The 12,855-nt window shown below is 36.1% G+C and overlaps 1 protein-coding gene across 3 annotated transcripts in view; it reads left to right on the top strand.

Moving 5' to 3' along the window:
• The window catches only part of rcan3 (regulator of calcineurin 3), a 38,640-nt gene that overhangs the window by 14,592 nt on the left and 11,193 nt on the right, over positions 1 to 12,855 (top strand). Inside the window, exons 1-2 of one of the 3 annotated variants that reach the window (XM_067367345.1) lie at positions 3,740 to 3,877; positions 6,769 to 6,887. The exons of 1 other annotated variant lie outside the window; for it this stretch is intronic. Coding sequence is in view for 1 of the 2 variants with exons in the window: in XM_067367344.1 (XP_067223445.1) it covers positions 3,791 to 3,877 (87 nt within the window). In the remaining variant the exon portion in view is untranslated. Of the gene's footprint in view, positions 1 to 3,525; positions 3,878 to 6,768; positions 6,888 to 12,855 lie in introns of those variants that run through there. One more of the 3 variants, XM_067367344.1, reaches the window with a different exon arrangement.

Raw genomic sequence — 12,855 nt, forward strand, 5'->3', positions numbered from 1 at the left:
AGTCATATACAGTAGACCTAGGATGGCTTGAGGGTGAGTAAATCTTGGGGTAATTTTCATTTTACAGTGAACTAATCCTTTAAGCCCAACATGCCTAGTCACAAGCACATCTGTCAATCATGACATTACAGACCGTTTTTATAGCATCAACTAACTAAAACCAAACTTACTGGGAAAACGAACACTTAAACATACATCTGCATGATGAGAACTACCTAAACTGACAGAAACCATCTTTAGAAAAAAAACTTTTACCTTCACTTTTCAGCAATTGTGCGGCATACTTGGTTTAAATGTATTTGATCTATCAATGCATCATTCATTCAAGAGATTCGTTCAAAAACTCTGGACAAAACAAGTCTTCATTCATTAATTCCGAATGATTTTTCTACATTTTGAATTAATTTAGATTAAAAAACATTTTTAATACACTTATTTATAACATTTTAGACATTTATAAATAGACTTATAAATTGCCTTTTATAAACTTTTTACTAGCATGATAGCTTGCATATGAAGTGTTATTTGTTGAGCTAATTGTTCATTTAACCAACGTTTAAAGGTGCAATATGTACAAATTTTGCAGTAAAATATCCAAAAACCACTAGGCCAGCGTTATATATTTTGTTCGCTTGAGTACTTGCAATATCCCAAAAGTTTTGCAACTATTTGTAAATTGTGAGAAAATTGCAATTTTAACCAAGCCTCCGGGACATGTGAGGAGTCGCCTGTCAATTACGTCATACCCACATTACCCTCGGTTTCTGGTTTTATTTTGTAGAAACCATGGAAACACCAAAGAAGCTTTAATATATTACATGTTTTAATAGGCAAGGGAACAACTGTTTTGATATATTTATAGACAGAAAACTAATTATTGTTATATAGCTCAACACGTTTAACATAAGTCTTATTGTTTAAATCTAATTTTCTTGATTTTTTGCGAGTACCATGTTTTACCATGCCTCAGAGAAAAACACTATTTTGTGAGGTAGCTAACATAGCATAATCAGATGCAGCTTTATTTTTAGTAACAGTAATACAGAGTTTTCTCCATCATATAGTATGTTTTAAAATTCATTTCATGCCATTTATCAACACAAGCCATCCAGCATTTAACATGCTATTCTAAAATCGATCTAGTTTACTGCAGTGTGCAACAAGTGTCTCACAGCAGCTGCCGAGCGAACGCACAGAGTTACGTTATAACATCATTTTCAACACTCTCAAATGTATCTAATATAATAAACAGAGCTGCGTTACCTCATACTCATGACGGGAAAAGCGGATGCGGCGCCGGCGACTGTGTCATAATAAAAGTTTCGCTGCTCGTGAGGCGTGTGTTGCGCAATCACTCCAGCGGCCTCGTTTAGCTCCCACAACTCTCGGTTCGGCTCTGCTTCATACTACAGTAACGTTAATAATCGCATCCATGAACATGATTTCTGCCCGAGTCCTATCCCGATTATTTCCACCGGCTTTGATGTGAAGAGCACATGTCCCAAAATTCCGCGCTCAAACTTGGCGTCATCAAGCTACGCCTTTGTTTTGAATAGGCCTCTAGTGACCTCTAACAGACAGAAAGTCTTACATATTGCACCTTAAGTCGTTATTTTTACTGCTTTGAAATACATACTGTTAATGAAAACACTGTTGAATCATTTACAGTTAGTGAAAATAAAAACAATATTATATAACACAACATAATTAACCTACATTACCACAGTAAACATGATGAATTAAGTTGTATGCACAAGCCTTACAAAGTATTTTTTATACAAAGTATAAACTTGTATTCAGATTTCAGAAGAATTATTTTGAAATTTTTAATACAAATAGGTGTCTCATAAATTTTCTGGTGAAAATCTTTTTTCAAGGTGAAAATTCCTCAGTGGACAAGTATTTCACTCGACCTTTAGACCATTGTGCAGCTGTGTGGGATTACAAGTTGAGCAACACTTCCCATCAAACATCAGGGCACTCAAGGAGTTAAACAAAATCCACAGATCTGAACAGAATAGATGTGAAAATTTGTTATGAACTTGTACACTCAATCAGTGCCACGAAGGGTCAGAGCAGTATATGTTTATATATATATATATATAAAATATATATAATATATATACTAGAATATGTTTGTTGAATTTAATCAAGGGTGGTCATTTTTGCAACCCTCATTTAGGCAAAATTGTCCAATTTACTTATTTTACAGATATCAATGGCATATTTTTCTCTGTTTTTATGAAGTACATGTATACATTTCATTTTTTCCATCTTTTTATTGATTGTAATTGTTATCATCATTAAGAAATATGTTCAGAGGGGTGGTACTAATTTATGCTGAGTAGCCTACTATATTAAAGGATTAGTTCACTTTCAAATTAAATTTTCCTGATAATTTACTCACCCCCATGTCATACAAGATGTTCAGGTCTTTCTTTCTTCAGTCGAAAAGAAATTAAGGTTTTGGATGAAAACATTCCAGGATTTTTCTCCATATAGTGGACTTCAATGGAGCCCAAACGGTTGAAGGGCAAAATTACAGTTTACAGCGATCCCAGAAGAGGAATAAGGGTCTTATCTAGAGAAGCCATCACATATTTTCAAAAAATATTTTTTATACGTTTTTATACGAACTCTTCTTCTTCTATATTAGAATTCCGGCAGTGTAGACACTGCTAAGTGTATTACTGCCCTCCTCAGGTCAAAGTTTGAACTAAATTGTCCTATACAATATGCTAGTGCAAGTATATAACAATTAGTTATATACTTTGACCTGAGGAGGGCAGTAATTCACTTAGCAGCGTATACACTGCTGGAATTCTAATAGAGAAGAAGAAGAAGAGAGCTAGTTCAAGATGAGCATTTATGGTTAAATATTACTGTTAAATAGAAAATGAGCGATTATTTCTCTAGATAAGCCCCATATTTCTCGTCTGGAATCGTATAGAACGCTTTGAAGCTGCACTGAAACTCTAATTTTGACCTTCAACCATTTAGTCTCCATTGAAGGCGACTATATGGAGAAAAATCCTGGAATGTTTTCATTAAAAACCTTAATTTCTTTTCGACTGAATAAAGAAATACATGAACATCTTGGATGACATGGGGGTGAGTAAATTATCAGTAAATTTTAATTTGAAAGTGAACTAATCCTTTAATACTAGATATATCACATAAAAAGATTTAAAGCTGATTTAAACTTCAAAACCCCGCAGCCTTTTGTTTTGATCTTTCTTTAAGGGATTTCAAGCCTTAAATAGGTGTGTCGACTAACTACATCCTGTTATTTATTTAACTCTTTGTGGTCCAATGGCATTATCTGAGGTGATTTATATAGAAGGAATTTATGAGGTTTCTTGCCCTTTTTACTACAACTTTAGTTGTCAGATGGAACTATTGCCCGCACTGTTAGTAAATCAAAAGAACAGGACAACAGTGACTGACGGAATCGTTTGTTGGCAAAACCGAACCGTATGCGGCGTTCTGCATTCGTTTCATTGAGGAGCGCGTGCACATCTGAATAGAGAATCAAACGAAGAAGGCGATGACGTCAATGTAGCAGCCGAGCGCCCTGATTGGTCAATACAGATGAACCTGAGGAGCCTTCATGCGCTCACAGAGCATCATCTCATTCAGCCGGAGAGTTTGAGTCAGTACCTCACCAACACACAAAAGACTTTAAGCCTCAGAGAGCCGCACAGATACAAAAGAAAAGGCGAGCGAGAGAGAAAAGGGAGTAAAAGACCACATTTCTTTATTTATCTGTTTGCAAGCGGCAAAAGAGGGAATGCCATCGATAAACATGAAACTGGAGATGTTGACGCTCATCGCCTGCGATGTAGACATTGAGGTGTTTACATCCGACAAAATGCAGGTACTGCAAGTTTATCTATAAAGAAATTTAAAAAGAAGAAAATAATAAATGCACGCTGTTTATCAACAGTCTGTCTGTGCGCGAGGAGCTGCATGAGCGCTGTCTGTGTGACGTTGCACGCCGCCAGTACATTGTTTCTCATCGCTGGAATTTTTGTCAATGAATCCGCAGTTCACATTAACATTCTGCTGCATGCGCACCGATGGCGTCAGTGCTCCGAACGACCTCGCTGCAGAGCAGCTCCAGACGGGCTGCGCCACCCGTTTATATGGGATGAAGCAGCCGGTGTGCACACTTTAAGTTGCATGCTTAAAGGGATAGTTCTCCCATAAATAACAATTCTGCAATCATTTACTCCCCTTCATGTTGTTTCAAACCCTGTATTTGTTTCTTCTGTGGGGCAGAATAAGTGCACCATTCATTTAACATTGCATGCCCAAAAGATTGTCAGTCTATGACATTATGCCTCCATTTTAATTTTGTGTGTGTGTATGAATAATACCTTTAAGAAATCTGAGAATTGATTCATACAGTTAATGTACTCAGTACACATGAGTTCTGCTGTAGATACATGCACATAGCCAACTCATCTTTGCCCTTTAGAATGCTGCAGGTATGTCAGGTATTGGACTGCACACATCTACCAATCAGACTGCGATAATCGATAAAGCTTAGCTTACCTTGTAATTGGTAACAGAACTTTATTTTAAATGGAATAAAGATGGCATTTAGAATTCTTAATTTGGAATTTGTCCAGAAGTAGGGCACCCAGACACACATTTTCATGCATTCCAGCATGAGCCAGTGCAGTTTTCTGCAGTGTGCAACGTTGAAAAGGCATTTTTAGGTCAGGAATCCTAGAGTTCATATTTTCTTGTACATGCCAAATAGGCAAACACCTTTTAAAGCAAAGCAAACAAATACTTCCAAAACTTGTTTTTGCATAGAATTGAATGTATTGTATTTGTGACAATCGCTCAGATGGGTGGCAAAAAATACTCTGATACAAAAAAAAAAAAAAATGCCAGTAAGAATGTGGTGTCAAAGTGTCAATCTAGTTAATTTGTGTGTTTTCCATGTCTGGTCAATGTTTCTGTGGCATAAACTGCAGAGAGAGGGGCAGGCGGTCAGACAGACAGGTGTTTCTGTGCGGCTACTGCAGACTGCAGTATAGCTCTGCTTTGCCTGCAGTGTCCTGCCCTGAGCGAGTAACGACAGGAGAGAAAGAAAGACAACTTAAGATTTATAAAATGAGTGTCTGAAAATGTGTGTGTCAGTATGTGTGCATATTGGTTCTAATCTGGGTTTTTGGCTCGGTTTGAGGACACAGGAGATTATAAGATCCTACACGTGGGCTTCAGTCACTGATTACACTGATCTCTGCACAACAGCTTGTTTTTCTTTTTTCTTTTTTTATCTGCCGCTTAAGGTTTATTCATTTACATTGCTCTGATTTTCTCACTGGATGGCTATATATATATATATATATATATATATATACACACACACATGGAATGAGTGCTTGATTGCGTTTTGGATACATGTAGCGTTTGATTCTGAATTAGGATAGATTAGATAAAAAGGTTCACACATAAACAGTGAGTCTGTTAACTATCCGTTCATCAACATTGGTCAGGCTAGTTAGTGGAGCAACTGGGATCTGAACATGCTCACTGGAACAGGTGTGGCCTACAGTGTGCATGTGTGTTCAATGGAAAATGATGTACTATGGAAAATATGCAGACATCAGCACATTCAATCTGAAGGTTATGGGCAGGACTCTCAACATTCACGCATAAGCACACACATATACCTAAATAGTTAACACATTGATGGCAATGCTGAGATGATTGACAACGCATGACTCTTAAAGTTTGACAGGGTTTGAGTTTCTTTTGTGTTTGTATTTTACTTCACACTGATTTCCATAAGCAGTAGTGAATGTCTCATCAGGCATGATCATTAGGGTCAGTGTGCACAGCAGCTGTCAGATCATTCCACCATTCAATGCCCTTTATGTTTTTACTACTTTTAGCTGATTTCAATGTGATGTATGATGGTCAGTGAACTGGGTATGGTCCCAAGCAGAAGTGACAATAGAAATTAAGAGTTCTGGAGTGACAGTTCTACTCTTGAGCAAAGCGTTTAACCCCAGTGGCTCTCATGAGAGAGTTTTCTTGCAATTAGCATGCTGTAAATCCAAAAATAACAGGTAACAAAGGTCAGTCTTTCAGCTGATGAGCCTTTTCATCTTTGAATTAAAAAGTTTTTTTGCTGGAATAATTGGTCTAGTCACAAGCAGCAGATGATATCTGTCTGATATAAAATATTATTAATATTTAAAAAACCTTTGTCCATCAAATGAGCAACATGTAGGGGAAAAGCATAAAACAATGTAAATACGTGTGAGTCAAGGTCAAAAATGTTTCTTTTTTTTTATATATCAGATACTTTGACCTTTAGTATTTATGAATGAATATTTTTTTTTAAATTTGTATAATCATGATCACAGTGCATACACTTAAATGTATTTATTTAAGGGGAATGAAAAGGTCACAATATTTACTCACAATTCACTTTAAAACGAGTTCAAACTAAAATCATTTGCTAGTATTCTCAAATTAGTATTAAAATGATCATAACAGACCCAGCAAGTATCTCAGTCTAGAGTAGATGTTACAACAAACAGCCTGTTAGCTAACAGAGTGACAGGTAAAAATGAAGGTAGCATAGGACTGAAGCATTCCTGTATCAGGTTCTACTCAGGTGGGTAATAGGATCTGAGGTTTGGCAGTTGAAGAGGCTAAAGCCTGCAGCCTGAGATAGCCCTGCAACATGCTAGAAGTGTATGTCTCTCTCTCACTCTTTCTCTCTCTCTTCACTCATCTTAGATGGACTGATAGATGGATGAAACAGCAAGATGGATGGAGGAGAAAGGTTAGCTACATCTGTAACCCAAGAGCATAGGCAGAGCTCAGATGTCACTCTGAAAGGTTAAAGGCATTCGTAGGTAATGATGACGTTAGACAAAAGGCTGCTGGCCACCCACTTGTGTCCGTTTTCCTGTGGCTCGGGTTACCAGCCGACACAGCCTGCACATTCTAGTCCTCTTAGCACTTCAAACAACCTTCCTGGATTCTCAGTCCCTTTGTGGATATAAACATCCACTGATGTGACAACTGCAGTGAATTACATAACTTGTGGTCAGAGAATTAAAGACTTATTCAGTAAGGTGGCACATAGCTGAAACTTGTACCGGGATCATAAATGTAATATGTATAATATAATACATTTGTTATGCACTGTGTGTATATATATATATATATATATATATATATATATATATATATATATATATATAGCTTTGTCATCACCAGAATAAATTACATTTTTAAATATATTCTAATAGAAAACAGTTATTTTAAATTGTAATAATATTTCACATATATATTACTTTTTTACTGTATTTTAAATTAAATATATTTATAATTGATCAAAATACATATACATATATATATATATATATATATATATATATATATATATATATAGCATATATATATATATATAGCATATCACTATATAAACACACACACACATAAATTGTGTGTGTGTGTGTGTGTGTGTGTGTGTGTGTGTGTGTGTGTGTGTGTGTGTGTGTTTATATACTGATTTGCTGCTCAAGAAACAATGTTGAAAACCGTATTTATCTGAAATAGAAAGCTTTTGTAACATTGCACACTACTGATTTGGGTTCAGTAAGATTTTTTTGTTTGTTTTGGAAATAAATTAAAGAAATTAACACCTTTTATTCAGCAAAGATGCATTAAATTGATCAAAACTGACAGTAAAAACATTCATAATGTTACAAAAGATTCTGTTTCAGATAAATGCTGTTCTTTTGAACTTTCTATTTATCAAAGAATCCTGGGGAAAAAAATTGTACACAACTGTTTTCAGCATTGGTAATAATAATAAATGTTTTTGAGCAGCAAATCAGCATATTAGAATGATTTCTGAAGGATCATGTGACTCTGAAGACTGGAGTAATGATGCTGAAAATTCAGCATTGCCATCACAAGAATAAATTACATTTTAAAATATATTCAAATAGAAAACAGGTATTTTTAATTGTACGTTTATACAGTTGTGGCCAGAATTATTAGCCCCCTTCATAAATATGATCAAAGATGACTCTAAAAATAAATCTGCATTGTTTATCCTTTTGATCTTTAATACATAAAATTAGCAAAAATCTAACCTTTCATTGAAGGAAAAGAATTGAAAGTGGGGGGAAAATAACATTAAGAAATAAATGTTTTTCTCCAAAACACGTTGCCCACAATTATTAGCACCCCTAGAATTCTTTATAAGTGAAATATCTCTGAAGTATATTCCCATTCATATTAAATTTTTTTTAGCTCACCGGGATGATCATGAACATGAAATTGTCCAGCCATGACTTCCTGTTCCACAGGAGTATGAGGAAACACAAAGGCCAAATTCCCGTAATCATTCATCACAATGAGAAAAAACAAAGAATATAGTTCTGATGTGCAGCAAAAGATTGTTGGGCTTCACAAAATAGAAAGTGGCTGTAAGAAAATAGCTGAAGCATTGAAAATCCCCATTTCCACTATCAGGGTAATAATTAAGAAATTACAATCAACTAAAGATGTTACAAATCTGCCTGGAAGAGGACGTGTGTCTAAATCGTCTTAACGCGCAGTGAGGAGGAGAGTTTGAGTGGACAAAGACAGCTGGAGAATTGCAGAGATTAGTTGAGTCTTGAATTTCAGAAAGCCTAAAAAAATGTTCACCTACATCCCCACAAGATGTTCGGGGGGGTTTCAAGAAAAATCCTCTGCTCTCATCCAGAAACAATCTCCAGCATATTCAGTTGTCAGGCAAGACTGGAACTTAAAACGGTACCAGCTTCTATGGTCAGATGAAACTAAAAAAAGAGCTTCTTGGCAGCAAACCCACCAGATGGGTTTGGTGCACACATGGATAAAAAGTACCCCATGCCCACGGTTAAATATGCTGCTGGATCTTTAATGTTGTGGGCCTATTTTTATGCTGGAGATCCTGGACATCTTGTTCAGATTCATGGTATAATGGATTCTATCAAATACCAACAGATAAGAAAATCAAAACCTGACTACTTCTGCTAGAAATCTTATAATGGGCCATGGTTGGATCATCCGTCGGGACAATGATCCAAAACAGACATCAAATCCAACACAAAAATGGGTCACTGAGCACAAAATGAAGCCTCTGCCATGGCCATCTCAGTCCCCTGACCTGAACCCTAAGAAAATGAGTGGAGTGAACTGAAGAGAAGAAGCACCAACATGGAGCTGGAATCTGAAGGATCTGGAGAGATTCTGTATGGAGGAATTATCTCTGATCTCTTCTCGGGTGTTCTTCAAACTCATCAGGCGTTATAGAAGAAGACTCAGAGCTGTTCTCTTGGCAAAAGGAGGTTGCAAAAAGTATTGAATAAAAGGGTGCTAATAATTGTGGGCAATATGTTTTGGAGAAAAACATTTATATTATAATGTTATTTCCCCCCCCACTTTCAATTATTTTCCTTCAATGAAAGGTTAGATTTTTGCTAATTTTATAAATTAAAGATCAAAAGGATAAACAATGCAGATTTATTTTTAGAGTCATCTTTGATCATATTTATGAAGGGGGCTAATAATTCTGGCCACAACTGTATATCTGTTCAGTCTCTTCCATATCTCAGAAATTCCCATAACGGCATGGAATTCTGGGATGAATATCACCGCCTATCTCTGAGCTCTGGAAAATCCCTCGGGGCTTTTTCACCAGGCCTGTCAATTGGATTTGTTCCCAACCATTGATTCTACTATAAAAACCACAACAGACCTGAGTGATGGAACCAATTCCACCAGAGCTAATCAGTGTGATAGCATTTGTTGTTGTTTAACTCTGTCCTGATAAGAGTGAGGGAAAACACAGAGTCCTCTGCATTTACGGCACATGTGATGAATCGCTTCTGCCTCTTACAGAGATTTCCTTTCACAGAAGGTCAGGGATCAGCTTCTTTTGTTCAAAATTGTTTTGTGCCTCGCAAGTTGGCACCTCACGCACAGAACGGCTGCTTGGCTAAATTACTCTTGTGTGACATTATGATAACATTTAGATTTGGTTTTCAGGGTTGGTCCTCCTGTTTCCAGACTCTGTTTTGAACAAAGTGTTGATTTAAGGCAGCAAAAGTTCACTCATTATTCACTGACAGGCCAAACAATGAGAAAATGAATTATAGGGAAACCAGATGTGATATGGGCTTTATGGGGGCATGTAATAAAATGTGTGCGTTTGTCAAGTTTAGTGATTGTGTTTGTGTCTATATTTAAATTTGGTTGTGATACAGTATTTCTTTGAATCCTGCTCTAGCATGTATTACCCAAGGGCTCGTTGTGTAACATCAGCAGGGTAATTAAAAACATCTCCCACTCGTTTAACGGATTAAACTTCTTAATTATTTATGGTTCTATTCTCAACCCAAAATCATGCCAGTGTCCCAGTGCACCATATGCCCCAGATTCTGGGACATATTCAGTTTTTAATGGCTTTCGGGTAACGAGTGCATGTGTGGAGCTTGTCCTTAAGTCACTTTCTGAAGAGACTGTAGTTTGAGGACAAGAAGATAAGTACATTGAGAATGGCAGTGTACTAGGACTAGTGATCAAATATTCATGATAAATTCAGAATAATTTTTCATTGCTGATGTGAAGTCTCTTAAATTGTGTGGTATTTTCTATATAATGTATAAATCTGTTAAAATTCCATGTTGTTAAATATTGCTGTTTATCATTATATACTGTTAAATTGGTGCATAGGCAAAAAGTACTTAAAAAAATATTAAATATAATTCTTACTGTTCATTAGAGAAAAGCAATGTGAATTTTGTTTTTTGTTTTTTCTTTTTTTAACTTTCATTATGTTTTGAATCCACTTCCACAGTGGTTGTTTGGTTGAAATAATGCTTCTTCTGATATGAAAAAAATCAAAGCAAAGAAATGGGATATGATATATAGACTGAATGTTGTCAAAGGGATAATATCTAATACTTTAAAATGCATAAATTATGTATATATAATATACACATAACATTTACCTCAATATTTACTAATATTCAGTGCTAAAACATTACTGATAAAGTGCCCCCATTATGCTTTTTCAAATATTACCTTTTAATACAGTGTGTAGCTGTTTGTGAATGTAAAAGGTCTGCAAAGTTTTAAATATCAAAGTGCACAACAAATAAAGTTAAATAAAGTTAATTTGTCCTAACTTAAATGAAAGAACAAATTCTGAACTGCTGAAATGAGCCTCAGTAATTCCAGTCTTACTTCCGTAACATGTAGCAATGTAACAAATTTACATAATGCCAGCCTATGGTCTTCACTGGCTGCCTGCAAAAAATGTCTACTTTGACATGCCTACAAACACTGTAGTTGGTTCGTGTTGTGTACATGTCAAGAAGACACTGTTTTCTGTGCTGCAAAGGCAACTTCTCTTTGTATAAACTTCCAAAGGATGAGGATGTGAAGAGTCAGTGGTTAAAATTACCACAGTAACGATTGCTTCTGAAATCTCAGCGAGGTCAACACAGGCTTATCCATTAAAGATGGGACAGTACCCAGTTTATTTGGACAAACTTTCTACTCTGAAGCACAACCTGTAAGAATGATTAATTATTGATGTACCGAGTGTTCAAAATACGTCGTTTTTGGGTATATATTGTGTACACGTAGTGCAGCTGTAGGTCTTCGGCTAACTGGCTAACTCACTTTATTACTGAAATAGTTTTGCTAATCAGCTGTGGCCCACTATTACATAAAAGTGTGTCCATTAATGTATCTTGTCTGTTGTTCTTTCTTATACTTTGAGTAATGATGAAGGATGGAGCAAGATTTGTTTTACAAACTTTGTTATATCAGTCATCGGATAACGTATTCACTGTTATTGATACAGTTAATGATACAGTTCCCATATGTGCACCTCAATAAATTAGAAAAATACACATCAGCTTGTTGATGGACATATACTTGTTAATGCTGATGTAGAGGATGTACAGTTGCAACATGTACAGCAAACTGAGTAAAAACTTACCACTAAGAAATGTCCTTCTCAAGTCATCCTTGCAATGGAAGCTCGGGTTGAATATCTAGTTCTTGTTTCATCATCGGACTCGCGCTCAAATTAATATGGCAAAACTGACGCCATCATTACTGTCTATACAGTGTGTACAATCGCTGAGCTTTAGGAAGCCTCTGGAGCTGAAATTCAGTTATGGTAATGGGCATTTTGTTTCCGACACACGCTGTAAGCGGTCGACCAATCACAACAGACTGGGCCATCTGACCAATCAGAGCAGGGTAGGTCTCAGAAAAGCGGGGTTTAGAGAGACTGAATGTTCAAACGAGTCGTTTTCAGACTCTCAGAGAAATGAGGTGATGTGCAATGTATATAATAAGAAAATTAATGTTTTGTTTACCTTGGATGCATGTAAACCTTTTGTAGGAAAATAGCATAATAGGGCATAGAAAAACAGATGTGTTACTGTAGAACTCTACTCTTACTATCTTAAGACTACAGTAAACAAAAACTAAATGGATTTGAGTCAGATGCACCAAACAAATTGAACATTTGCCATGATTCTCCTCAATCTGTCTCTTACCGACTCTCTCAAATGATTCTTAGTCTAATTCTCTGTAAGGTTGTCTGGCACTTCTTTGTACTTCTAAGAGGCTTTTAAAGGATCTTTTATTTAGAGTGTCACCTCTCCAAATCTATCTATGTGAATCTTTACCTTTCTATGGCTCTTTGTCTGACTCTTTTTGTTTGGAAATTTCTTTCCGAGTCTGTTTAAATCTCATACATTCCATCTCTATCAAATGCTTTTTATGGAGTTCACACATGGGCAATTCTGGACTAATGCT

The sequence above is a fragment of the Chanodichthys erythropterus genome, chromosome 18, assembly GCF_024489055.1.
Source record: "Chanodichthys erythropterus isolate Z2021 chromosome 18, ASM2448905v1, whole genome shotgun sequence".
NCBI lineage: Eukaryota > Metazoa > Chordata > Actinopteri > Cypriniformes > Xenocyprididae > Chanodichthys > Chanodichthys erythropterus.